Raw genomic sequence first — 25,428 nt, 5'->3', positions numbered from 1 at the left:
AACTGTAACTCTTATTATTCTCTTCTGCAGGTTGCTTCTGGAGCCTGCTGCTGTCAACTAGACTTCCATGTTAAGTTGTTTGTGCCACAGAAACAGGTGTGTTTGTTGCAAGGCCTTGCAAGACGCACCACAGCTATCTTTGCTCTGAAGGTCATGACATCACGCCAGGCGTAGCACAGGATGTGGGGCAGGTACAGAACGAAATAGATTAGGCCGCCACAGGCCGCGGCAAGGTTGGCTTTGGAGAAGAAGACACTGATGAAGAAGCACTCCATGATCGTCGAAATACAGAAGATTAGGAGAAAGACAAAGATGACCGAGGGGTCACTGTACCGCAGGACTTTCCCATACTGTGCAAAAACAAGATAAAGACATTACATAAAACATCATTCACTCAAAAATGATCATTTTCAACAACAATCAATGAAAAATTAAAGATTGATTGAATCTCACAATCAGGCATTTGTGTAATCAGGAATATGCATTGATTGACCCACTTTTACAATACACAAGAAATTATTACAAGCAGCATTGATTTTTATGCTCAGTGGATGATTCAGCAGAGGCAACTGTTCATTGCAGCTCCCTCCTGATAATCACAATGCATGCCTTACGCAACGACTGAAAATATTCTGTGCTTTTACTGTGTTTATATACACTGTTGCCTGCAGCTACTCAACACTGTGTACACTGGATGCCTGAATTTAGAAAACGGAACGTGAAGATCTGCATTTTAAAGAAACCAGCACTTCAGATGATAGCCGAGCATGTGTTTGTGTAATATCTCATAGCATGGAACAAATCCCCCACCGTAAGGCCGCTGCTGTGAGGGATTAGCGTTAATTAAAAATGGAATCACCTTGAGGATGAGGGTCAGGAGGAAGGCACTGACGCTCAGTGGGACCACGCTGCTGATAAGCCAGCTGAGCCAGTAGGTGCCGTGTTTAAGACCCATCATCCTCACCGTCTCCTTAAGGCGGGCCTCCTTCTCCTGCACAATGCCTTTCACGATCATGGCCACGGAGTAGATCCAGGCCAGGGTCATGTAAAGTGGCAGGGAGCGTGACAGGGAACGGAGGAACCTGAGACCCAGAACAAGAACAGGCAATGCACAGAGAGAGCACGATTATATTATAACAAATTACTATTGACAGAAGCCATCGTCCTCCCTTGCCTGTACTTGATTTTGTTCTTCTTGTCTCAAACCAGAATTCATTTCTGATGTGTTTCTGCCAATGACATGCTCAGAATACAATTGCTTTGGTTCACGACAATGCCGATGCATATTCACCTTAACTTTGCCTACTTAGTAGGCTAGATGAATGCAAGTCGGCAAAATTATTTCTGGCTAGTGTTATCTTGAAAAGGCAAAAAGTCACAATGAATAAAGAATACATACTTTCTTAAACAGTAGCTTTTACTAGCTCAAATGCAGAAGGTTGATCTTATCCACTTCAAAATTTATAAAGGATTGAATACTGAAAATAAAATATAGTTAACAATAGTATATACTATTTTATATTATATTATATATTATATATTGTTTGACACACTACAAAAAAAGCGTGACTAAGAATAACTGATCAACAGACAATAAATTAAAATTCATCTCAAGATAATACAATAAGCCTTATATCTTTTTCCACCCAAGCTGAAATAGGAAATTTAGAATGACACTGATGCATATGTACTGCATTGCTAATGATTCACCCAAATAAATACAGAATAGCCCTTAATGTATATCCATTAGACCTAATCCATTTATGAGTTATAATTACCTTTTGCTTTGCAGCATTCTTAATGTGTTAAAAAAAAAACTACATAACATTATCATTTAGAATGTGTTTGCACCCTCAGTACAAATCATGCCCTGTCCTCCTTTGAGGACTCCACCTAACTAAATTTAATTAGTCTGAATTTAATTAGTCTGTACACATCTAACCAATACAAAGTTATTTATCTGGATGTATATCTGACTACATATGAAATTAATTTGCTGATCTTAATAATGCTTCTCATTCCATGGACTGTGAATGATTGTTTTGGTAGGAGTGGGATTTTTTTCTTATTTTTTAGGTAATACTAATGCTATGGCTCTGTGTGTCATGATTGATGGTGATGAGCATGAACCAGGAGACAGCTCTAATATGGAAAATTAATATTATAGTGCAAGTGGAAAATGACGAAGTAAATGTATTGCAGCTAACCAATTGTAAAAAACACTGATTATTGCTTGGTGTTATTGTTATTTTGCCTGGGTGTCCAATGATTATGAGGCTAATCAGCTGATTAGACATATCTTTCTTTCCTTCATGTTAAAATGGGTTCAGAATTTCTATGGAACATTTTTTTTATTATAGCGCATACATACGAAAATATATGATTAAACAGGTTTATGGGAGTGCTCTTGTGCATTGGTATTAACCTGAGAGTGATGAATGGTTGTATGGCAGTTAAACCTTCACAAGGGTGTTTTGAGTGTGGAGTTTAAAATACAATGGAGCAGGGACTCTTCTGAGAAAGCTACTGTGAACTCTCTGCTGCTTTGTTGGAAAAAAAAAAAAAAAAAGTGGGTCACTGAAATTTGTAACATCAGTGCCTTGCTACTACAGATACAAAGAGACTGTGGTTGCCATCGGTAACACCCTATGTCTTGGATTAATTTATTTAACTGAAACTAGATGATGGATAAATTTACAGCAAATAAAAGATCAGCATGGTCTAACAATTTACTCCTGGACCTTTCTACCACAGCCCAACTTTTGACACACTCTGAATTCCATGATACACAGAGCATTGACACTGGACTGCCACAGCTGCAAACTCAAATTAACAAGTGCCTGCTTGTAGTCCTTCTTTCCGACTGTTCTTCAGTCATGCCATAACCATAACCTAGAGGGCCAGATTCTATGGGAATGACAATCAAAAATGAGACAAAAAATTACTGTCACTATGGATCATGGAACACCACAATCCCTTAGGTGTAGACATCTACCCTTATTTTTGAAACCATAGCTCCATTTTCATCATAACACTCAGAGGACTGAATGCAACCACAACTGAAGATTGAAGTCTTCTGCTGAATTATTCTCTTTTAAAAAAGTGACATCAAAAACTTCCAAGTGACACTTCTTACAAATGCAGCCTCAAACAAATAAAGATTAATAACTCTCCTGGTGAAAGTCAACAGATATTTTCAGTCACACTGCACATAAGAGATTAATAAATGCACATAAAATATTACTCAAATTGTCATTCAACATTAAATCAGCACAATTTGAAATGCAATCAATTTCTGATTATGATTTTTCCCATGACTGTGAGTTTATTTGAATTTGAGATTACTTCAGTACTGATGGCTGTGATTATTGAAAGCAAGATCATCATATCATAAAGAATCAGTCTCTTTTTTAATATGTGGCCACTCACCTTCAGTTCAATTACTTGTTCTGGTTCAAACCGATAATGAGCGGAAGTACAGTTCTGAGGAAACTGTAGCTTCGCTTCCAACCAAGGATACAGTTTGCAAAATTTGATTCTCTTATCATTGAATCCACAATCTATGACCTTTTCTACAAAGTTTGAACAGCACTCACATAGCAATAATGTAATCCCATTTCGGCAAATCAGAGACTGAGTCCTTCTACAATCCCAGTGGACGGTCCTTCTAATAAAATGGCAATGATTGGACAAATGATTGCAGTGCTTAGTGATCTGAAGAGCAAGCAGATTGCTGGACCACATTATCGGGTCAGCACTGACCTTCACCATCACGCTTATGAGTGCACACGGGACAGCGAGCAGGACGAAGTTTTCGATGAACCATGCAAACCAGAGAGCTCCGTTGCCCACGCCCACTGCCCTCAAGACCTCCTTGAGCCGAAGCTCCTTCTCCAGCACTAGCCCCTTTATGGTCAGGCAGACGGAATACATGAACGCCAGCACCAGGAACATGGGCAGGATGCTCCCGATACTCTGGATGAAGCTGTTACAGGAGGCAATCGAAGAGGTCAGGAAACAGCTGGCCCAGATATTGACAACCAAGACTCTGGCAGGGAGAACTATCAGAGGAGAGCTAATATATTATGCATCAAAATATTTTCTATATCCTGCTGTGTCCATACACATAGCCCTCCTGTGTATTGGATTTTCGGAAATATGGATTTTTGGAAATGAATATCAGGAAAAATGCCTCCTCTTATAATTTGGAAAAAAGGAAGATGCATCCGATGTTCTCTTCACACTGTTCTGAGTGCCTTTTTTAAAACCTGAGTTACATTACATTTGCATTACATTTTCTGTCATTTTTATAACAGTACTACTGTCTCACATCATTGTCTCAAAGTCCACCAAACCCTAGGAAATTAACAACTGGATCTGAACTGACCCACCACAGTCCTTGTCTTTACAGGTGCCATCTCACGCCAAGATCATACGCGCTTGCCATTTAATAGAGAAAAGTTCCATCTGCTTACTGCATAAGCATGGTGACATGTTATGTTTACTTTAATGGAAAGAAAAAAAAGTGAAGAAAGTGGAAAAAAAAAAATAATGTCGCATTCAGAAAGGCCAAACACTTGCTGAACTATACTCAGTCAAGGTGAAGCATGCCTGAATCAATTTACAGACAATGCTGCACTTTCCAGAGTTAAGAAGACCCACTATATGCACAAAAGGCTCTCGCAGCTCGCTGTTGACAGAGGATTAACAACTTCAGCTGTGGGCTTCGCTGACAGGTTGCCACAGAGAAGCAGCATGGCATTTGCATCCCTTCACAGACGAGGAAAAGCTGCTCACAAACTGGACAGATTGGGATTACTGTGGCAGCTTGTCGCTCGGGGTCAGAATATAACTCTCTGACAGGATTCTACATTTCTGGCTTCAGTGCCCACAGAAACTCCACTTTTTTGGTCACTGTGAAAATGAGATTGCAGTGGCCGTGTGACAATGTCTCACAGGCAGCAGACAGATCAGGTTTGCACACATTTGCTGCCGTGGGGGGTTTCTCCTTTGGTTGGGAAACTGAACACCAGCAGGACCTGTGCACATCAATAATTTAGGGATCGACAGTATGTATTATAAGCAACAAAAACACTACAGCTATAAACCTTATTGCCAGCATGCATGAGATTATGCATTTTACCTTTAAGGAACTCTTAAATACTGTAAAGTTTTACAAAATTAGTGCACTGAGCAATTACTCTGTGAGGTTACACATGTTCTCTGTGGTAGAACTGTACAGTCACTATGTACATTGTATGGACATATCATGGTTCAAATGAAAATGAATATGATGATTTGTGACAAATAACTGTTATATAACACAACCTCAATCAGTTTCATCAGACTGGTGCTAAGCTTCCCCTGCAGCCCTTCATGATGCCAACCTCTAATGCTTCCACCACTGTTAGGGAGACTAGGAGACTGACTCTCCTCTGTCCTTTATTTACTGATTGGTCATATAAATTAAGATACCTCTTCTGTTGGTTTGTGGGTGAGAGCACACTTCCACTGCTTCCCACTTGGGACATGTGTGAGGAACAGGACACTAGAATCTCTCTTTCACTCTTTCTGGTTTCTGCTTGCTCCTCCCTAGAGCTTTCAGTAGGTGGATGCAGGGATTACAAGCAAGTAGCCCTTTTCTTCCCACTGCTCCTTGCATGAGCGACTTTCATTTCGCAACTCTGTGGGAAACGTCTTGACCAGGTGTTTGTGGATTGAAAGGCCAGCTCTTTTTCATGCTCACATTGTTGTGTGCTTCCATTTTTTCATACCACACACCTCGCTCAGTTTGGAGCCATTTTCTGGCTTGCTCTTTGCTCTTGCTCCACAGGACTTTAAATGCATGCAAATTTCCTTGATTGTTACTTTGCTTAGGACATGACATTCTACTACTGTGTCATGCATAATGTTTTCAAAGTTATGACCACCTTTTTATAATTGCAATTCAGTGAAATTACTGTTGCCTCTCTATGATCATCCAGTTAAAATGGCCATACTGTTATCATGGATCCCCCAGTAATACTAAAGTACTAAAGCCAATGCAGGTTCATATTCATACAGTTTGATGCTATTTTTCAAATTGACCAGCTGTACTCAACTCAAATGGAGCTACATTGCTGTTGGTTAATCCACACATCCAGCTTTGTTGGATGTGCATATGGTAATATTGCTTTGGTCAACAGCCTTACAGAGCATGCTCAATGGAAGGATACAAAATCACCTGTCATGAGCTGTGGCACTAAGTCTTGTGCCTTTTAACATTTCTTACAGTTTTTTTTTTATAATAATAATAATAATAATAATAATATGAATTAAGTTGCCAGCAAGCATGTTATCTCATTTAGTTTTCTACCAGGTAGCTAGCTTGCTAGCTGTAGGATATTGGGTTGTGTAGTTATACTGCACAGAGATGCCCATTTCATTAATAAAGGTCAGGATACGACTTTATTAATGTATTAAAGAGCCAGGCCTCCACATTGAAGAGAGTCACCACATATTAAATGCCATTCTCTAAGTCAGTAGAGAATTTAGGGAACCTTGGGTAGGTTCACTTTGAAATAAGTGAACCTTGCCTTTATTTTAGAATTAATCAGTTTAGTGGGAGTTAAATCTTTGCAAGTGTTTCTCCCGATTATTTGGAGAAACGTGTGCGTAACTGCTGAATCCATGTAAAGCAAATTTTGTGTAAGGGAAATGTACTCATTTGTCTTTATTCCAATGGGGAGGAGAAATGCAATCATGTAAAATATAATCAAGTTTAGAAATGACATGGGAAGGTCTCAGCTATGGGAGATGTTATGTCTACTTGGAACCCCACTAAATATAAAGCTAAAGAACAGCTAAGCATATTTGTCCTGCAGTTTAGAGTTGCTCTAATGAATTCCTCATCTTCTGTGTATATTTTTGGCTTGGCAATACCTCTTGCATTATATCTTGCTTATTTCATGTCCCGTTCATTACATTTTTTTCTGCAAACACTAACAGTTTAAAGAAAACATCTTTTTTTAGCATATGAAGGGTTGTTTTTCATTGGCTGTTGGCAGTCACGGCTCATGCACAAACACTGCTGTGAACTGAAATAAACAAAAATAACAAGACTGCTTCATTTTCACTTCCAGTTCATAAATGTGCACAGAACAGCAATTATCGTCACACTCAGGACCTGACAACACAATCTTTGGTGTTAAGATGAGGTACAATTTCAGCATGCGATCAACAAATTTCTCCTAGAATTATGGTAAACATGTGGCATAAGGCGATTAAGAGAGCTCTGTTGGATGTAAAAGCCATAGTGTGTGTACCAGTTGTTTTTTTTTTAAAGAATAATCAGAAGATAAAACCAGATCAATGGAGCCTTTCTTGGCTCATATTCATTGAATAGGTGAACACCCACAAGATGATAGTCTGGTTTGTTGAGCTGCAAATGCCAGAGTCTATTCTTCACTGCAAGATCATTTCTAAGAGTAATCTGTAGCTGTTAATTACACCATACAGATAGAGTAAAAACAATCTGAGGAAGACATGAAAGTGAGAGGCAGCAGGAAGCATACTGCTAGCAGGCTCTGCTTCGTAGAAGATGTGGAGGTCAGCCGATGGGTCGCCCCCAAGCTGATTTACCAATATTGGAGAGAGATTTCCCATAATGTCTGTAGGGACCAGGACCACATCCAAACGATAACCTATGAAATACCCTCTCTGTGCAGTCAGACGTGTTAGGCACAGAGGGATCCATTAGTAATGGCTGGTTTATTGTTCTGAAACAGGAGAATCCTGGTTGGAGGTAAAACTGCCTGGTCTCAAAGGACAGTGGTGGTAATTTCAAGATCACCACTTGAAGGAAAAAGAAAGCAACCTCTATTTTCAGAGGGAGAAAAACAATCAGACAAATGTGCATTTTTATTATATCTTGTGGTACAGATGGCTGGTAGAGAAGGTTTGCTGATTGTGTGGGTAGCTACAGTAAAATGGTCACTTGAGGAAGAAACCATGTAAGGAATAATAATTAGCAGATTTTTGCCAGTCATGCTAGAATCAAAGTATTTGACCAACAGCCCTTGATAAATAAACAGCATCTCAAACCTTCTAAGTTGAAAAAAAATGTGCTCTTCATAATGTACTGTTTAAATATGTTCTCAGTAACAACCTGCATCAGTGCATCTTCAGAGATTTGTAGCTTACATATTCTTACTTGAGCACAAAAATATCTTTAAATATCCTTTAACATTCCTATAAACAATAACACTTTGGATGGATATTTCGGGATATCTCCTGTTGATCTACAGATTTACACAGGCTTCCTAGCTATCATCAATAGGTCTGAGTTTGTATTTGGCCACAGCTGTGATTATTTTCCAGATGCCCATTTGCATTATCTGAGAGAGAAAGACTATAAAGACTCTTACTAAGGAAGTATGATTTCGGGTGGAACGACTGCTAAAAAGCAAGTAAAAAATTAAATGTTTGCAAACACTTCCTCTGTGATACACATGAAAGAGAAATCAAACATACAGAGCATTTAGCGAAGCTATTCTATATATAATCAAATAAGGCAGCAATATTTTATATTTTTATCTTTTAAGCTCAAACAAAGACAAATCTCTTTTCCTATGACATACACACCTTTATTTTAGTTTCATCCCTTTCACTGATTGACACTGGCTGCATGTATCATGCTTCAGGCTGCAAAGACTGGTAGAGCTGCACTGACGTGACTGCATTCACATTTGCAGTTTTTGCAGTTGTCTGTAGCGAGGACTGTGCATTTGTCCATATAGAGCCTAGATTTTGTGATCACTCACCCTCACATTGCATGGCTTGAGTGTACAAAAAAAAAAAAAACTACAAAACCTAAACTCTGAGAGATATGCCCAGGTACATTCTGTGAAATATATACATGCTGCAGAATGGTATACAAATGAACATCCGCATTTCTTCACTTTGATATGTACTGTGTAATGTATAAGGTACACCATACTCTCTGTATGTTATTTTATCTGTTACACATAGACTAACACACGTATTAGTTTATAATAACAAATTAGTTTCTGCTACTACCACAGCAGTATAAATGAGCATTGTTAAGGTATGCTTATATCCCGATGAAAATGTGTTGATGATATTTTGTTGCTTTCACGTAATAGTTGCATTTGTTCTATTTTTTTTTTCTTTCTCACAATGAATTGCATGTTTTTAAATTGTTAATGAGCCAGGATTTAACATTTAAAATTCCCTGGTTCTTAAATTACATTTTAAATTCAGATTAGGTCTTCTCAAACCTGACAAATGTGCATGACTGTTTACAAACTGAACATCTGAATGCACAATGATTCGCTTTCTCTTGGCTGGTTTGTGCAGACAACTCTTGATCAAAATAATTACCAGAAAGGCTTTCTGTATCACGCCTCTCTGCATCTCTGCTATCTTCCCTACCAATTCCACTTTCAATTATTTATGAATGAAATAACAGTTTTCAAGTGTTAATAATTTACGGCAATGCCCAAATGGCTATGTAGGGAACTGAGCAAATGGCAAAAGGACCAGAGGTATTGAGATTTTTATGGCTCTCTTTCATCTTATGTGCTTATTAATCTTTTGGTTTTAGTCAGAGAAAGCCGTATTTGCAACAAACATTTAGGCACAAGTACTTCAGCTTTAGAACACAACAGACTGCATTTAGGTATAACTCAAAAGATTCAACCATGTGCCTTAAATAGGAAAAAATAAAACACAAAAACAATCTTCCCTAAAATCCAGTTAAATTGGAAGTGTAGAACACTAACAAATGTAGTGCAGGACACACAGAACCACAGGTTGAGTTGAGATACGTTTCCAATGACATCCTCCTGTGACAAAAAAATACTCTATTATATGAATCTTAAAATTTAAGGATATGAAACACTGGCCAATAAGAATGTTGGCACAATCTTTGTTTTTATCTCTATTTTCATATTTTGTTTTAGGAGTTTTGTCTAACATTTTCCCTAACATACCTGTATTTTCCCTAATTAGAGTCCTTTAACCGCAAATAATGGGGCTTAAAAATTTAATGCGGTGAGACTATTTTAATGACGTAAGGCCTTTTTATTTTCCTGTTGAGCAGTCACAATACTAGGTACCACAGGTAAACTAAACTAAAACAAAAGATTAAAAAGAAATTGATCCCAAAAAGCCAGTGATAAAAATATTACTATGGTCCCTAGTGCTTCTGAGTGGCAATTCCTTGATGGAGAAGATTTTTATTGCAATAATACCTTCTTCCTCTTCGTGTCCCACTCAGACAGATAAAAGCCTTGTACTCACGCATCATTCACGTAGCAGGGATATGGCATTTGCTGAACAAATACTCCGAGAGGCTGAGATTTGGACGTGTGCACTCGTATAATGCCATGGTCCATCATGTCCTGAAGATAGCCGAATCCTCCCCATACATAGCGCATGTCGTTATAAGAATTGTCGCGAGCCCCTGGAGCCCATGACCTTATTAAAGAAACACAACTCACTGTCAGAGACTGGCAAATGTTAGACTCTGTGGAAGGTGTTCTTTAAGTTACACAACAAAGGCACGTTTGTTTGCCCCACAAGTGACAAATTGTATGCAACTTACGAGCAACACATGTCCAATGAAAAATCATGGCTAGATGAAAGATGTGTTGCACTAGTTTTCAAAGTGTTTCTTGAGAGAGATGGAATGTGCGAGAAAGGCTATGCATAGTATCTTTAGAACACAGGTCTTGCAAAGGTAATTTCTCACTGAGTTTTGGAAGCAATGTCAACTACGGTGAATAAGTAGTATGTTACATTTATCAAATCATTTTTATGACACCATTATCTACTACTGCAGAATGCAGTGCATCCACGCCCTGTTCCTATTCTTACCTGTCTTTCGCTTTATTTGTCCGTTCAACTTCATCAATGTCCATCCTGATTTTATATTTCACAAATGGTGGAGGGTGCTGAGCTTGGGGGTCCAGGTCTTGGAAAACAATTCCAGCCCAGAACTTGTTTTCCTCAAGAAGCCTTCGGGATTTCTCTACCAGACTTCCTTCCGTGGGGACAGCTTCAAACTTATCAAGGTCAAGACACTATAACACATACAGAACCCCAGTCAAACAAGTTCACTGCTTACAACAAATTCAGCATTTCTTCCATTCAGCTGGACCTTACCATGAACTTGAGAGGTTTAAATAATTACAAATTAAAACTGCATGCAATGTAAATGTGGATGATGGTATACAACTAAGCATTAGTAATAATTTGTCACATGAAACATTTCATTTTTAAAACTGCCATACAAAATAGATCTTGCAAGTGTGCTATTTAGCTAGATACTTGTCTGTGTCTATACCATAATATAATAGGCAGATACTGCAAAGGTTTTCAAAACGAGTGTACCCAGCAAGCCAATGAAGAAGTGTTGGCGCTACAGGGAAAGCCAACATTGAGATTATTTTCATATTTAAACCCATACCTTACTGGTGACCACTACGTAGGTCAAAGGTAGACTTTCAGCTACAACTTTTAGAAATGAATGTAGGCAATATCCATTTATATGTATTATGTTTTCTTGAAAAAGAGCTGGCTGGATGACTAACATTATAGCAGCTAGTATACTAGCTAGCCAACATTTTACCAGCAAGCTATTTTCATTTCAATTACTAGCATTTAACGAGCAGGCAATCAGGTAGCTAACTTACTAGCCTTTATATTAGCTGCAGTAGTTAGCGTAGTTGAACTTTTTAATGTAACAGCTAAATTGCAAACTACCGTGCGTTAGCTAGGTAGCCAACTGGCTAACATTAGACAGCTGTCTAACAGACAGTTGAGCTGACTAGGAGGGAGAATACGCTCACTTCCTGCTGAATGACTGTCTTTCCTTTACTGTTTATGAAATTTCCATGTGTTAAGGTCTGTGATTCAAGAGTGAACAAATAACTGTACATGTCCTATGACATGTTATTTTTTTCACCACCACTTAGATGCAGAATGTCATAAGATGTATAATAACAGATCCAGTTGTCATTTTTTAAGCATTCAAGCCCATGTATGATCGCGAACCAGATAGGCAGTTATAATTAACTGTGTTACATTTACATCATTATAAGTTTGCTAAGTGGAGTGCTAAATAAATTGCAGTGGTTGTGCTGATGCAAGTATACTTTTATAATGTAATAACTATTAATAATATATTTTATAACTGTGTTTAAGTTTAATAGTCTATTTAGCTGGGACCATGGAAAACAAATTTCACCAGGTTTACCTATAAAGCTAATTTGCATCAGAACCTGTTTTTTTACCATGGTAAATTTACATGCTGCACAGTACAACCAGATCCTCGAAATATTCTTTTGTATTCTGTCTTGATGTCCCTCATGCTGCATTCATGATCCACTGACTTGCCATGAAACATTGTGTCCTTAACACAAAATCACTACTCCATTTTTATGTTTCATTTCAGGTTATCATCCATAAGTGTGTTGGCAAACACAGCTGCTGAACTTTGAGCAACAGTAAATCTGGTCAGGCCTGGAGTGAATATGACATTTATAGATGGATATTTAATGTGTCGAAATCTAATCCATAGCATCAGCCAGAACTGTGATTTTGTTAGGGTCCACTGTGTGCTTTTAATGCATGCAAAACGTTTGTTTTAAGCATTGTGTGGATTCATTAAGATAAAATGAAGAGTGAACTTGTTTTCCACTGGCAGAAACTCTAAAATTGACTGATAAGTAATTTGTTGGCAGTCATTTTTTTTTCTTTATATGCTTTTAATCATTTCAGAAAAACCAAAAAAATCATTACCCTGCTGTCCAGAGATCTTGATCGTAGAATTTATAAGTAGGATTTTGACCTGTTTGTACTTGAAGGAAGCTAAGTTGTTATATTGCATGTTTAATACATTCCCTTTTTATTCCCTGCAACAGTCTTGTAAATTGGACTACACTGTAAAGAAGCTGAATACTACAGACCTCATTTACAGGCATCATACCCTGAACACATTGATGTCTAGTCTACCTTCCAACACTAAAGAGGTTTGGATCTGGTAAATAAATGGGAGACCACAGAAGGAAAGCACAAATCACTGGACAGTCTCCTTCAGTTATTAATGGAAAAATCATGGCATGGAAGAAGGGGGGAAAAGACTACATTCATATTTGGTAAATTCTTTGTTAAATTCTCAAATGTTTAAATTTGTGCATACACAACAATAATAATAAACAGAATGTGTGTACATACAGTCACAGATTCAGTTCATGCTATGTCAATTAATGAACTTTTGTGTAAACAGAAATTTTGAACATGTCTACATCATACCCATCACAGACATCACATAACTATTTTTATGACCAGTTGAGTATGTGTCATCAATATTGTTACCTACTCTTTACTAAGATGACAAAAATGAAGGATTTCATTTTTAGAACAGGCACCACTTTCCTTTTGCTACAGTGTGCCAGTCACTGAAACAAGTATCTTTATTTTAATCATCCGATCCACGGTCAGATGAGGAACAGGGTGTTCAGCAATATTGCTACCCCTCACCAAAATGGAAAAAAAAAAAAATCCATATACGTGTTTGCTATATAATTACACTACATATAAACTATCAGGTCCAACGTATAGCAAGACAGAAAAAATAATGGATACTGAAATGGAGAATGAAATCAATGATGGCTATGTAATTAGGAGTGAAATACTGTGGCCCGTTCCTTGATATTACCCTTGCCGTTCCCATAGCCTCTTCTACTTCGTCCATGATGTGAAATGAAATTGGGCATGGTAACAGAGAAAATGCATGTGCTGAAAACTGATATGCATCAGATTAAGACTGAATGGCATTGTATGGCAAGAGAGTGTTCATAGCTTCTGGCAGCAGATCAAGACGCCATGACACATCATGCATCAATGAGGGACACATTTTACAATCTTTAAGCGTAACTGTCTGTTAGTTTTTATTGGCCACTCTAAACCCCCAGCCAGCAGCCCTTATTGTACCTTGTTACTTAGCTAAGGTAAATCTGCATAGTTCTGGATTCATAACGGCAAAGGAAAGCCTATAACGTCAGGGTGACTCTCAGTTTAATTCCTGTCATACTAATTTACAGACGCATATGTCAAGAGAAGGAGTTGTTTATGCATGTATATTTTAGATTTTCTTTTCTTCCACACTGTAGAGGGTTTCTGATACCACAGGGAGTGGGCCCACTTCCTCATCAATCTGGTACATAACTACATACAGGACTTTTCACAAGTCCATTTCACTGACGAATGATCAGTTATAATCTGGTAACCCATTTAAAACTGACTTTAATCAATTAACACTTCCTTTAAATTTCAAACATACTGACGGAATTCTTGGCAATTCTGAACAAAATAGGAAAGGGCTCAACATGTAAACATACAATTTTTGTCAGTATTGGTAATATTTATTCAAATTTGTCATTTTATATATTAATTAGATCCACCTGCACAAAAGGCCAATAAAAATTTAGGACAATGTTCTACATTTGTATCATGTACTTTCATGTCCTGCACTAGATGGCAGTGCTCAGTACTACACAATAAAAGTCTTGACATTAGGAGCATAAGACACGCCACAATTTGCTTGAATTTTTGAAAGTATGCAATTAAGTGAAAAGTGGAACAAACCCCTATAAAACTGGATAGCATTCCAAGGATTTCACTGGTGGTGTTGTAGGCATCTCTCCAGTCATACGCCTTCATTCCAGGGGGCCGGTCCTCGGGGGGACCGTTGTACAGAAAGTTGGCTAGTTGCTTGGCTGTCCCCCCTGTCTGTCTTAACTGCGAATTCAGAACAGCTGCAAACACCGGATTATTCAGCATGGCCTGTACAAAGCAGAGAGACACGGAAAGGTAAGGCAATCAGATTAGGATGACAGCAATCAAAATGTTCTCAAATGATAGCATGAATACAAAATTTCAACTGCACCACCAGAGTCTTCCCACATCTCCTCCATACTGTGTCCTTAATATATATATATATATATATATATATATATATATATATATATATATATATATATATATATATATATATATTTTTTTTTTTTTTTTTCTTGGCATTGCAAACATATTTTTCTCATCGAACCAATTAAAAGCTTCAAGCTAGATGGCACTGTTGTACTACAGCCTTGTGGGCGATTACCACCAGCCCCCACCATCACCACCACCACCACAACATTCCATCACTGTGAATCCTTACTCCCTTCTCCCTCTTCCTTTATGTGCCTCCTCGATTTGCTGCAGGGACAGAAGCAGTGGCTGAATGTGTACTTGTAGCCAGAGTCACAGATATGCATAAAGGCACATGGCTGTTAAACCAGACACTCGCTGTATTCATAAATTATATGTATAAATGTAAATACTAAAATGATATGTTAATCTAAATGCAAATGCACTTGCTGTTACAGCCTTCTGTTGTGGGCTATCCAAAAGTGAACGCAGGCCCATCCCATTGAGGAGATGTGGAGAAACCCTCAGAAAAATGCTGCGTTATATAACTGTGCTTCACACAGAGGTTGCCTTCTTCACTATGTGTTGAATTAATGTGCAATTTAATTAGCCAAAAGGAATTTTTCTTTTACCACTCATTTTTTTAGTGTAGTATTGTGATATGTATATATGTCTATACACTGCAGTAATAAAAAATAATAGTGTTCTGACACCGTTAAAATATATACATGTGTGCGTGATTCATTTATTTGCCTATTTAGAACCACACTTTCATGTTTTCAACAATCATATATATATAAATATTTGTTACTTTTGCAAATGTATATGCTGACAATAATTATGAAGGTGTGCACGATTTATAGGTGCTTTACCTTAGAATTTCCTGTTGTATATTTAGTACATTTAAGGGGTATTGTTTTGTAACAGACAACCAACAGTCATTCTCTTTGTGTTCAGTGGCATTTTGCAATAGATTGTTACTGATATTTCATTTAACCCTGGGTCCTAATGTCAAAGAAGACAATCCATTAAAACTGGATATTCTGGGAAACACACACTTTCTTGGCCTTTAGGAAAGCCTGTCATGGGCTGGGCTGAAGTGGCAATGGGTGAGAGAATAAAGAGGAAAAACTCCCCATGACTTGAATCTCAGGTCCTGCACATTGGGAACGTCATCTTTCCCTATTTTTAATCAAATGACATTTGTATTTAGTATTGAATAAAAGCTAGCGCGTTCATACTGTACATGGAGTACACATTCGTAAAGCCGCCATGAAGCATGTATAACACCTTTATTACCATCATATAACATCTGTATAAATAATTCATGAACATGTATGCGGTAAGCTCTAAAGGGTTGACCATAAGTCAAGTGATCTCACATCTTAAGTCACATTTTTAAATTGTGACTTTAAACACTCAAAATGCAGGTGTTTGTAAAGGCCAGGCAGGGCTTAAATGAACTTAATTTCTCTTTTCAAAAGTTACTCTTGAATTTGAACCTTTGTGCAAGTTTGGACATGACATCATACACAAATTGACATATAAATCTACACAACTGTTAAGAACCCATTGTCTTAATTTCTGAACATTATCAAGTGGAAGATATGCAAATTAAATGATGATAATACTTTCAATAGATTAATCAGTATTTTCCCACAACTAAGCTACCACTGTTTTATAATGCATTATAGAACACAGTGTGCTGTGATCCACAGTCTACTTCCTTAGTTAGTGTTGTGTACTTTATAAGTCTTAAGTCGGTCTAAGGACACAGCGCAACCATTAACAATACAAAAAGGTTTTGCAGTGCAATCCAAATGAAATATGTAGGAAAAATTATTTCTGGTTGGATGTTAACAAGGTGAAAAGAAATACTGAAGTTCAAAGCATCTAGCCAGCTCTGGACCTTACAGGAAACCAGTGCAGTGACACTGTACTCTAGCAGATGCCATCTTTTAGATCAGACGTTAAACCAAGGTCCTGACTCACTGGTCATTAACGATTCTATGGCACTTTTCTCTATACTTTCAGGGCTCCCTGGTGTCCTGGCTAAATTCCCAATCACACTCTTTCAATCTGGTCATCTCATAATGCCCCAAGTCTAACTGGCTATTTCATTCTCCTCCTCTCCACCTCAGCTGATGTGTGGTGAACATTGTGGTACAAAATGGTTGCCGTGTATCACCCACATAGGAGGTACATATTAATATTGGTTAAGTGAGCACCTCCTTCGCTGTAAAAGCACATCCGGAAGGTGCATATAAATGCAATCCATTATAAACTATTAACCACTTTTAAGCAATAGAGTCTAACTAAATCAGATTCCTTGTGCTAACGTGATTACTAACTCACTGGCTATCACATTTAGATAGCTAAAAGCCTAGCCATGTTATCTAAAAGCAAGCAAGTTAGTGTTGGGTCATTAAACTCATTCACTTGTTCATTAAGCATTTTAATAAAGTTTGTTATGGAGAAAGGTCATTATCATGTAAGTTACACTAATTAATTATTATTGTAAATATGATTTTTAGTGTTATTAGATCACAGACAGATGCCAAGGGCAGTAAGGGAAAATGCTTGCTTAATACCTTTATTTCATCTGTCTTTTTTAGTTATTTGACTGAAATACAAGGAATGATGTCAAAATAAAATATGTTTATAAAGATAAAAGCCATAGAAAAAACTGTTGCACACCTCCTCCTGCTTTTGATACTGGAACTATGCTGGTGCTTGTGCCATATGCATACACTTTCTTTCATATGCATATGCACACATGCTCTTACATTAAATTTAAATATGGGTACTATGTAAGCAAGACTGACATCACATATCAGTGATCAAAATACAGTAGCGGTCTTAACCTTTTTTTACCTTTTAATTAAGCTTCTGTCAAAATCTGATGAAGTGATTTACCATGGTCGAAATATTTACTGAAAATAAACTTCCTAAAGTACTTATTTTTTGGCAATTGATATTGCCTCCGATCAGCAATGAAGCAACCTGTTTATACCTTCATAGAGCCATGAAGCCTTCTGTTTTCTCTGAACCCTGCCCCTAAGGCATCTGTGGAGGCTACTTTGTATTGCCACCCAGCCTGTGTAACAGACAGGACGTCTGAAAGCCAATTCTGAAGCTCTCTGAGCATGAGGAATAGGCCTTGCAGCATGATGTGTTAATGGCTTCGTGCAATGGATCTGCTCCAGTGAGGGCTTGCTAGAGCGCAAAGGATATTGAAGATTTGACTACCTTAATCTGTTAAGACTCTAGTACCTGTACTGGGATTGAAGCAATTGTCTTTTCATGGAGCGGAGATATCACGTTGGAGAAAAGTATTAGCTCAACAAGACAGCACTTTGCTGTCATGTCACAGTGAACTAAAAATGACAGTGATACAGTCAAGATGCCAGTGTAACAATATGTCAGAACCTGAATGGACAATAATCTTGATAAATTGTGGGATTATTTTGAATGTAAACGAAGAATCTTTCCAAACTCTGAGTAGACCAATTTCAGCATTGTATAATATGCATAATAATGTAATAATATGTACAAGTTTTAAAACATGAATCTTAAATATGTTTTCAATAAATATTTACATAAATAGACATGGATAACGTCACTAAATTTAGCAACCACATGTATTAAAACATGGATGCTGTTTGTTGACCTCACACATAACATAATGCAATCTGTAGTGGATGTATTTGTAGCACCTTTCAACAGTAATACTGTTCCTGTGTTCTATAGTAGTTTTGTAATTGGAGTAATGTGATATGTTAGGCCTATTGCCATTGAATACTCCCTATTACAATGAACTGAGGAGACTGTATGTGCATTGTGGTCGGTGTAGGGGTGAAATTCACAATGAGGCTGCAATGGGCTTTTACCTACACTGAGCAGTGATCGAGCAGCACATCATCTTTTGAGATATCTCTTTTTCAAACAACAAACTTAGCATGTTTCCCAGGTGGTCACAATGGGTGTAGCTACGCTTTTGGACAAGAGATACGAAGCTGTGTCGCTGTTCTATTTAAAACTCGAGCGCTGTCCACCGATATACATGCACAATACACTGATGGGATCCGGCAATCTTGGCTGAGAGAATAAGGAGAAAATAAAATGGCTTGGCACATTTTTGTAAAGGTTAGGGCTGGGCTAATGAATACTCAGGATATGCAGGTCTCTCTCCTCCAGCTGCCAATAAGCTCATTTGAAGTGACACTGGAACAATGTCAGCGTCGAGGGGAAGTGTTGCGGGAAAGGTGTGCACTCCCACTGTTCTGGGCTAATCCTTTCCTGCCTGCCTATGTGAAAATTATCCCGCACTTTGCAGTAATTACTTTTTTCATTCTCCTTATCGTGCGTGAAGAGCAAACGTGTGAAAATGTGCCCGTTTTTCTAAAGAATGTATACTGATTGGTACTCATAATGAGGTGTAGAATGGCATATAGCTAGTGCTGTTTGAAAATCTCCACATGTGATATTATAGTGAGGAAACCTGTGTGTGCTGTATTGTGCTATGAAGTATCAATACGGAACCTGCAAGTATATATATGCAAGTAAGAACTGTCAAGACAGTGGCGGAGCAGAGGGAGATTGAAAGGTCCAGGAACAGGCCTACTTTTATATAGCTCGTTAGTGTCTGGTTCTCATTACGTTCAAGGATAAGAAATCTTTGTATTGAATGTTAATTATATAATTTGTGATAGACTCTCTTTTTGTCACTATTTTCTTGGATCACAATGGGAAATTGCCCACTTAATTTTGGGAAGCTGAAGAGATAAGGTAAGACAATATAAGCTTATATCTTACATGATCTCGTTTTTGTATATTACTTTGCATAATTTGTAATGTCAGTTGTATAATATCATTAATTTTCTCCACAGTTATGATGATAGCCATATATAGTTAGTTAAATTTGGTATCTAGATTTGTAAGCGTTGTTACTTTTTTTAAAAAGCTAGATCTATCTCCTAATGATACCCAGCAAGTTCTTTAGGCAGTGAATTGTTGGAAAACTGAACATGAAGCTGATAATGCATCATCCAAAGGGGGGGAAAACGTAAGCATGGCAAAGTATGCTTTGGACAAAACAGGTCCTGACCCTTCATATGTAAGCCATGGTTTTGCCTTGAATCTCATTTGGCAAGTTGACAGTGTAACTGCTTTCAAAGGTGTCATGGGTCACTCTGTGTGCACTTTTACCATGACTTCTTACTTTCCTGTGATAATCATTCGTGGAGAGATTCTCAAAAGCAAAAGTTGTAGAGTCCATCTGGTGATAGATTCCAGATGGAATGACCTGGTAATATTAAGCTGACTTTAGTGCACCGAATTTCATTTAAAAATGCAAGTGCAGTCTTACCCGCAGAGTGTTCATTTGGGTGCTGTCTTGCATGAAATCCCAGATCTTGGGTCCATGAACTTCCCAGGCATCACCAAGTTCTTTTAGCATAGCTAATGCTCTGAATGTATTGTTTGCCTTAAAAAAGAAATAAGATGAACTGTGAGAACAATATTACCACTGACATACAGCAATAAAATCAAACAAATGGAGCTCAGACGAATACTATGAGCACAGAAAAGTACAGCTTTCATAATGTGCATTCCTGTTATATCAATATGACTGATCACCTTAGTCAGATCACTACCCATGTATATTTCACAGTCAATCTGCATTTGATGTTACTTTTTTGTCAGTTAACAATATTTTGCTAATCACACCCATGTTCTAAAGTCCTGGAACACATCCTTAGATATGCCATGTCATCCAAGTCTTTGGTAGCAACATTTCTGATAAGAAAGTGACCTTCCAGATTTAACTGATCATGACCTGGCTCTGAACTGTACAAAGAAGTAATAAAGTCTAAATTAAAAATAATACACAAGGAATGCATTTCACACCACTTCAACATTCGAGCTGTCAGCCTTACATCTAAAGGTCTAATCTTCAGTGCAACACATTTTGAAAGTGGTAAAAATGTGCAGTGTGCTTACAGTTGCATTACTTGTCAACTGACTGTGAACACGTTCTATCACTTGAAACTTTGCCTGCCTCTGTTGGGGTTACTATAAATAATAATGATGAGATTTAGCTCACTATCTAATATGTTTAGAGACTGCACTGTGCTGGAGTATACTTGTTCACTTGTTTATATTAATACCCTCATCCCCAAACAGTTAAATGCTTGTTTATTTTGTTTACCAAGTAACCCACATGAGCTAAATATTTTGTGAGACTTATGAAAAATACATGTATCAGTTATACATATCTCACATTCAACAGCTCTCTACAGTTTCTTCTTCAGCAGCAATGTGTTCTCTACATGGGATTTCATATCATATATGATCTCTGCTGTGTTTTTTTTTCAGTTTTTTAACATCTGTATATTTATAACACATGACACATCACAGTGCTGGTATTCATTGGAATTCCTGTGATGCTAACTAGTATGTTTTAATCTTTCATTCACGTTTTTCAGTATTCATAAAACATGATGATATTTATCCCTAGCTGCTTTGAACATTTTTGTCTCTTTGTGTTTGTAAGAAAAAAATCATCTACCAAATGTGATTAAATATCTATACCGACACAAGCCTAACATGGACACAACTGACTTTGGCAAGAGAATGACTTGTCTACAAATGATTGGCTGGGGCAAGGATTAAAACGGATACATTTACCAAGCCTTCACGCTTGATTGATTTCTCAGCAGCTAGAGGGAGTAATGCCTCTAGCACTTCTGCAGTTTCCTTGACATGCTACCTATCTTCACTACTTTTAAAGTGAACTTATAACTGAGCCTGGTCTCAGGACAGATGGAAAAAAGCTTCGGTTTACCTCCTTCACCATCAGCTTGGTGGCTGGAGTGTCAGGAGTGTAGAGAACCTTCCCTTGCAGTAGTGGGCGAAATGTGCTCCACACATAACGTAGTCCAGGTGTTCCTTCCAGAGTGGCAATAAGTGACTGACAAAAGTCACCTACAGGGAGAAAAAAATAATAATATGACTCTTAATATGTGTTGCAAAATGAGCATGCTGCAAGCCAATTCTAGTAGCAGAAACAAACTTAGCAATTCATGATAAATAATGTTGATGAGTGATGACTGTAGACGAGCAAGATCGATTCATATTTTTCACTGAATTCATTTTCTGCTGCTAGTTCCTCAAATACTCCATTGTGAATTACCCTTCGTATATTCACACGATCAATCCAATTTAATAAGCCACACATTAGAAAATACTTTACATTGGACGTGCTCAATTACAAAAATTTTCTCTGGCCAGATTAGTGCATTTTTGAAAATTAATTTTAAGTTTTCCAGTGACAAAAATATATTTTAAGTCGATGAAATCTGGTCACACCATCAAGGGCAGTAGGAATTTAAGAAAAGTGTTACATACTGTAAGCTCAGTAGGAAAACCTCATGCCACCCCTTTTTTGATTTTTCAAAAAAGTCTCAGATGGTCAAATGGCTGATCATACACTGTTAATCAAGAGCCAAGATGCAAGCTCTGAGACAGACAACAAATTATTCACGATTAAATAACCAACAAGTGAACAAATGAACACATCTCCAGCTTCTATTATAAACTTTCTCATTTCCTCTCCTTGGTTTCATTTGCTCTTCATTTGCACAGATTCTGTCAATATGGACTAAGCATTTTAGTAAAGCATTTATCACATAATAATCATATGTTGTAGTAGTTATCATTTAAAAAAATAGTAAAATAACAACTCATTACTTGGGTTATCTCTGTTTATTAGGCCAGGAAGCAGCTAAAGGAAGGAGGTTATTTATTATATAAAAATGCTGTATTTGTTTAGGTGTTAATTAGCAATGTGAAAGCCAGATTATACCAAGGATATCACACACAGAAACTACATAAAATGCTATTTCACAGTGTGCATGAAATAAGAGTACAATTAGTTATTTTAAACCAATTTCCTCAGTCACGTCATATTTGGGGGATGTTCCCCTAAATATACGTGTGCAATAAAACTTTCTATTTCCATGTTGGAAACATGCCATGTTGCACATGGCAGGTTAATTCTGATAACATGGTATGCAGACCAAACCAGCTTGTTCTCTCTCCCAAACGTGTATTAATATTAATGTCTCTCCCTCTTGCTCACATGGCAGTCAAGTTAAATACCACACCTGGAACAAAGTTCCAGGTGAGCTAAGGGATACTCTGTTCACAGTTCACTCAGTAAGAAAAGCAAATGTTAAGGGCACCTTTTCAACAAAGAGGAGAAATGTATTATTCATGTCTACCTGGAGTTTTACCACAGGACATGAGATTGAGGTTCTCCGCCTTGCACTGACTTCATGAAATTCCTAAGATATATATTGTACGTATCTCTATTTTTGTTTTACATTATTTTTTACTGTACTATAATATATAAAGGAGGAACATATTTTCTTTTGCTCCTCAACATACAAAATTTGATTTAATGCATGCATTGACTGGCTTTGCCAGCTGTTTCTTAACTGTGGCAAAGATACCAAACCCTGTGATCATGCACAGAGAATAAACCACTGAATTAATGGTAATAGTCAATGGCCTGCCAAATGGTCTACCAAAACAATTTTTCCATTAAATATAAAAATAAAAAAAAACATAGCAACACTTTTCCTCCATTTGTGTTTTTTTGCAATTTGTAAATGTATTATTTCCCCTGGACAATGTTACACATTTCGATTTGGCTATTGGAACATATAGTTGTGCCACATGGTGTCCACTCCCATTCCTATTTTAAACTGGATACTAGACAAATAATTGTATATAGACCCAATACAGCCCCTCAGTTAAGGTGAATTTAATGATGTGTGTTGTGCCCTGGAGAAGAGATCAAGGAAATAGGACTTTCCAAAGATGGGAATGACATTACCTCTATTATTATTATTATTATTATTATTATTATTATTATTATTATTATTTTTGCAAAATCTCATAAATCCACAGCTGGACAAAGGTTTGTGTTTCAGGGTATCATAGTTACCATTGCTATTTAAATAGTGTTAAATAAAAATGTATTCATAACCAAGTAATTATTTAAAACTGCACTGTTTTTGCAGTTTCATCCCTGATAATTATCATCTTCTTTTTTATACAGTTTTCCTTTTGGAATGACAGCCTACACAGCTTTTGACCTTGTCATGCAAATCTTGGCACAAATATTCTATACTTTCACATTGCTCGGATATTTGATATAACAAAGCCTGTCAGAAATGCAAATAATTTCATGGGACATGCATGCAAGAGCTTCATTTCAATCACTCTGTAGGAAACTACTGATACATTCAGAAGCTGAACTTTTTTGTTTTGTACTGGAAATTGTAGCAAGTTGACTGTGAAGAGACTGCAGTATGCTTACTTTCCCACCAGGCACATAAAAGAGCCACTGAGACATGACAGAATAGAGGGATAAAGGCACCTGGGTGCTGATCACTGTCAATGAGAGGGAAAATAATACTTCAACAATCTGAGATGCTCTGACTTAATTTCACAATTTCCTGACATATACCAAGTTCTCTTTTATTCATAGAACTTCAATATCCAGCACGTTATGCCTCGTCTCCCCTGGCCAGGTTATAGGTTGCCTCTGAACAAGCTGACAAATTGTGAGCATGTCCATTGTGACTCAAGCCTGTCCAAACCTGTCTGTAATGTCAGTAATAAGTTCCTCAAACAAACCTGTCTGAGGGGGCTCGTCAGTGATGACATAATGAAAGTGTGAATGGCTTTCTGTATGTCATGCACGTTTATACTATAACACATCTCTGTAAAATAAAATACGGTATTGTGGTACAGTATGGACCATGCTTGGTTCCAGATAAAGTGGCCTTATCACTTTCCAAATAATATACTGCGTGTTAAACCTTCTATTTCAATTAAACATTCAATTAAACCAAATATAACAGCAAAAGTTACTAGTTAACAGCAACAGTGCTGAATTATTCCTGCTTCAATTAGCTGTGGTAGAAGCAGCATAAGCAACCAATAGATGTGTTCATTTAAATATATAATGAAGAATTACCAGTTAGCCATATTGTATGACAATACTAATGTTGGTTGTGAAAATAGCTACACACACCTGACCCTATACCCAAACCTTTAAGTTTATAAATAGATTTGTCAGTCTCAGTCTAACAGTTATATACAGTATATAGGCTACAACACAATACAATGTGTTCTCGATCAGATGACAACTGTGAAAATGCCAAATGGGGACTAACAAGCAGCTAACAAGCTACCCAGTTACCCTACAGTACAATTTAGAAGAGATTTAAAGAAAATTAAAGAATTTATCAGTTTTTGACATTGTTGAAGCAGTTCACTGTGGCCTGACTGCAGACTGTACCACTTATTGATAAAATGCTCTCTTTGAAGTCATCTAATATATATACACTGAAACATGACATATCGGATGTATTCCATAGT

The 25,428-nt window shown here is 37.3% G+C and overlaps 1 protein-coding gene across 1 annotated transcript in view; it reads right to left on the bottom strand.

The window, feature by feature from the left end:
* Positions 1-25,428, bottom strand: part of LOC118793670 (phospholipid-transporting ATPase ABCA1-like) — a 136,686-nt gene that overhangs the window by 92,738 nt on the left and 18,520 nt on the right. The window contains exons 9-15 of the mRNA XM_036551898.1: positions 21,821-21,960; positions 20,345-20,461; positions 14,653-14,850; positions 10,879-11,084; positions 10,303-10,479; positions 860-1,082; positions 129-350 (exon numbers count right to left, since the gene is read on the bottom strand). Coding sequence (XP_036407791.1) covers positions 129-350; positions 860-1,082; positions 10,303-10,479; positions 10,879-11,084; positions 14,653-14,850; positions 20,345-20,461; positions 21,821-21,960 — 1,283 coding nt within the window. The remainder of the gene's footprint in view (positions 1-128; positions 351-859; positions 1,083-10,302; positions 10,480-10,878; positions 11,085-14,652; positions 14,851-20,344; positions 20,462-21,820; positions 21,961-25,428) is intronic.

Source organism: Megalops cyprinoides, chromosome 18 (assembly GCF_013368585.1).
Source record: "Megalops cyprinoides isolate fMegCyp1 chromosome 18, fMegCyp1.pri, whole genome shotgun sequence".
NCBI classification, from domain to species: domain Eukaryota; kingdom Metazoa; phylum Chordata; class Actinopteri; order Elopiformes; family Megalopidae; genus Megalops; species Megalops cyprinoides.
The sequence above is the reverse complement of the archived record's forward strand: the minus strand, read 5'-3'. Positions and strand labels throughout refer to the sequence as shown.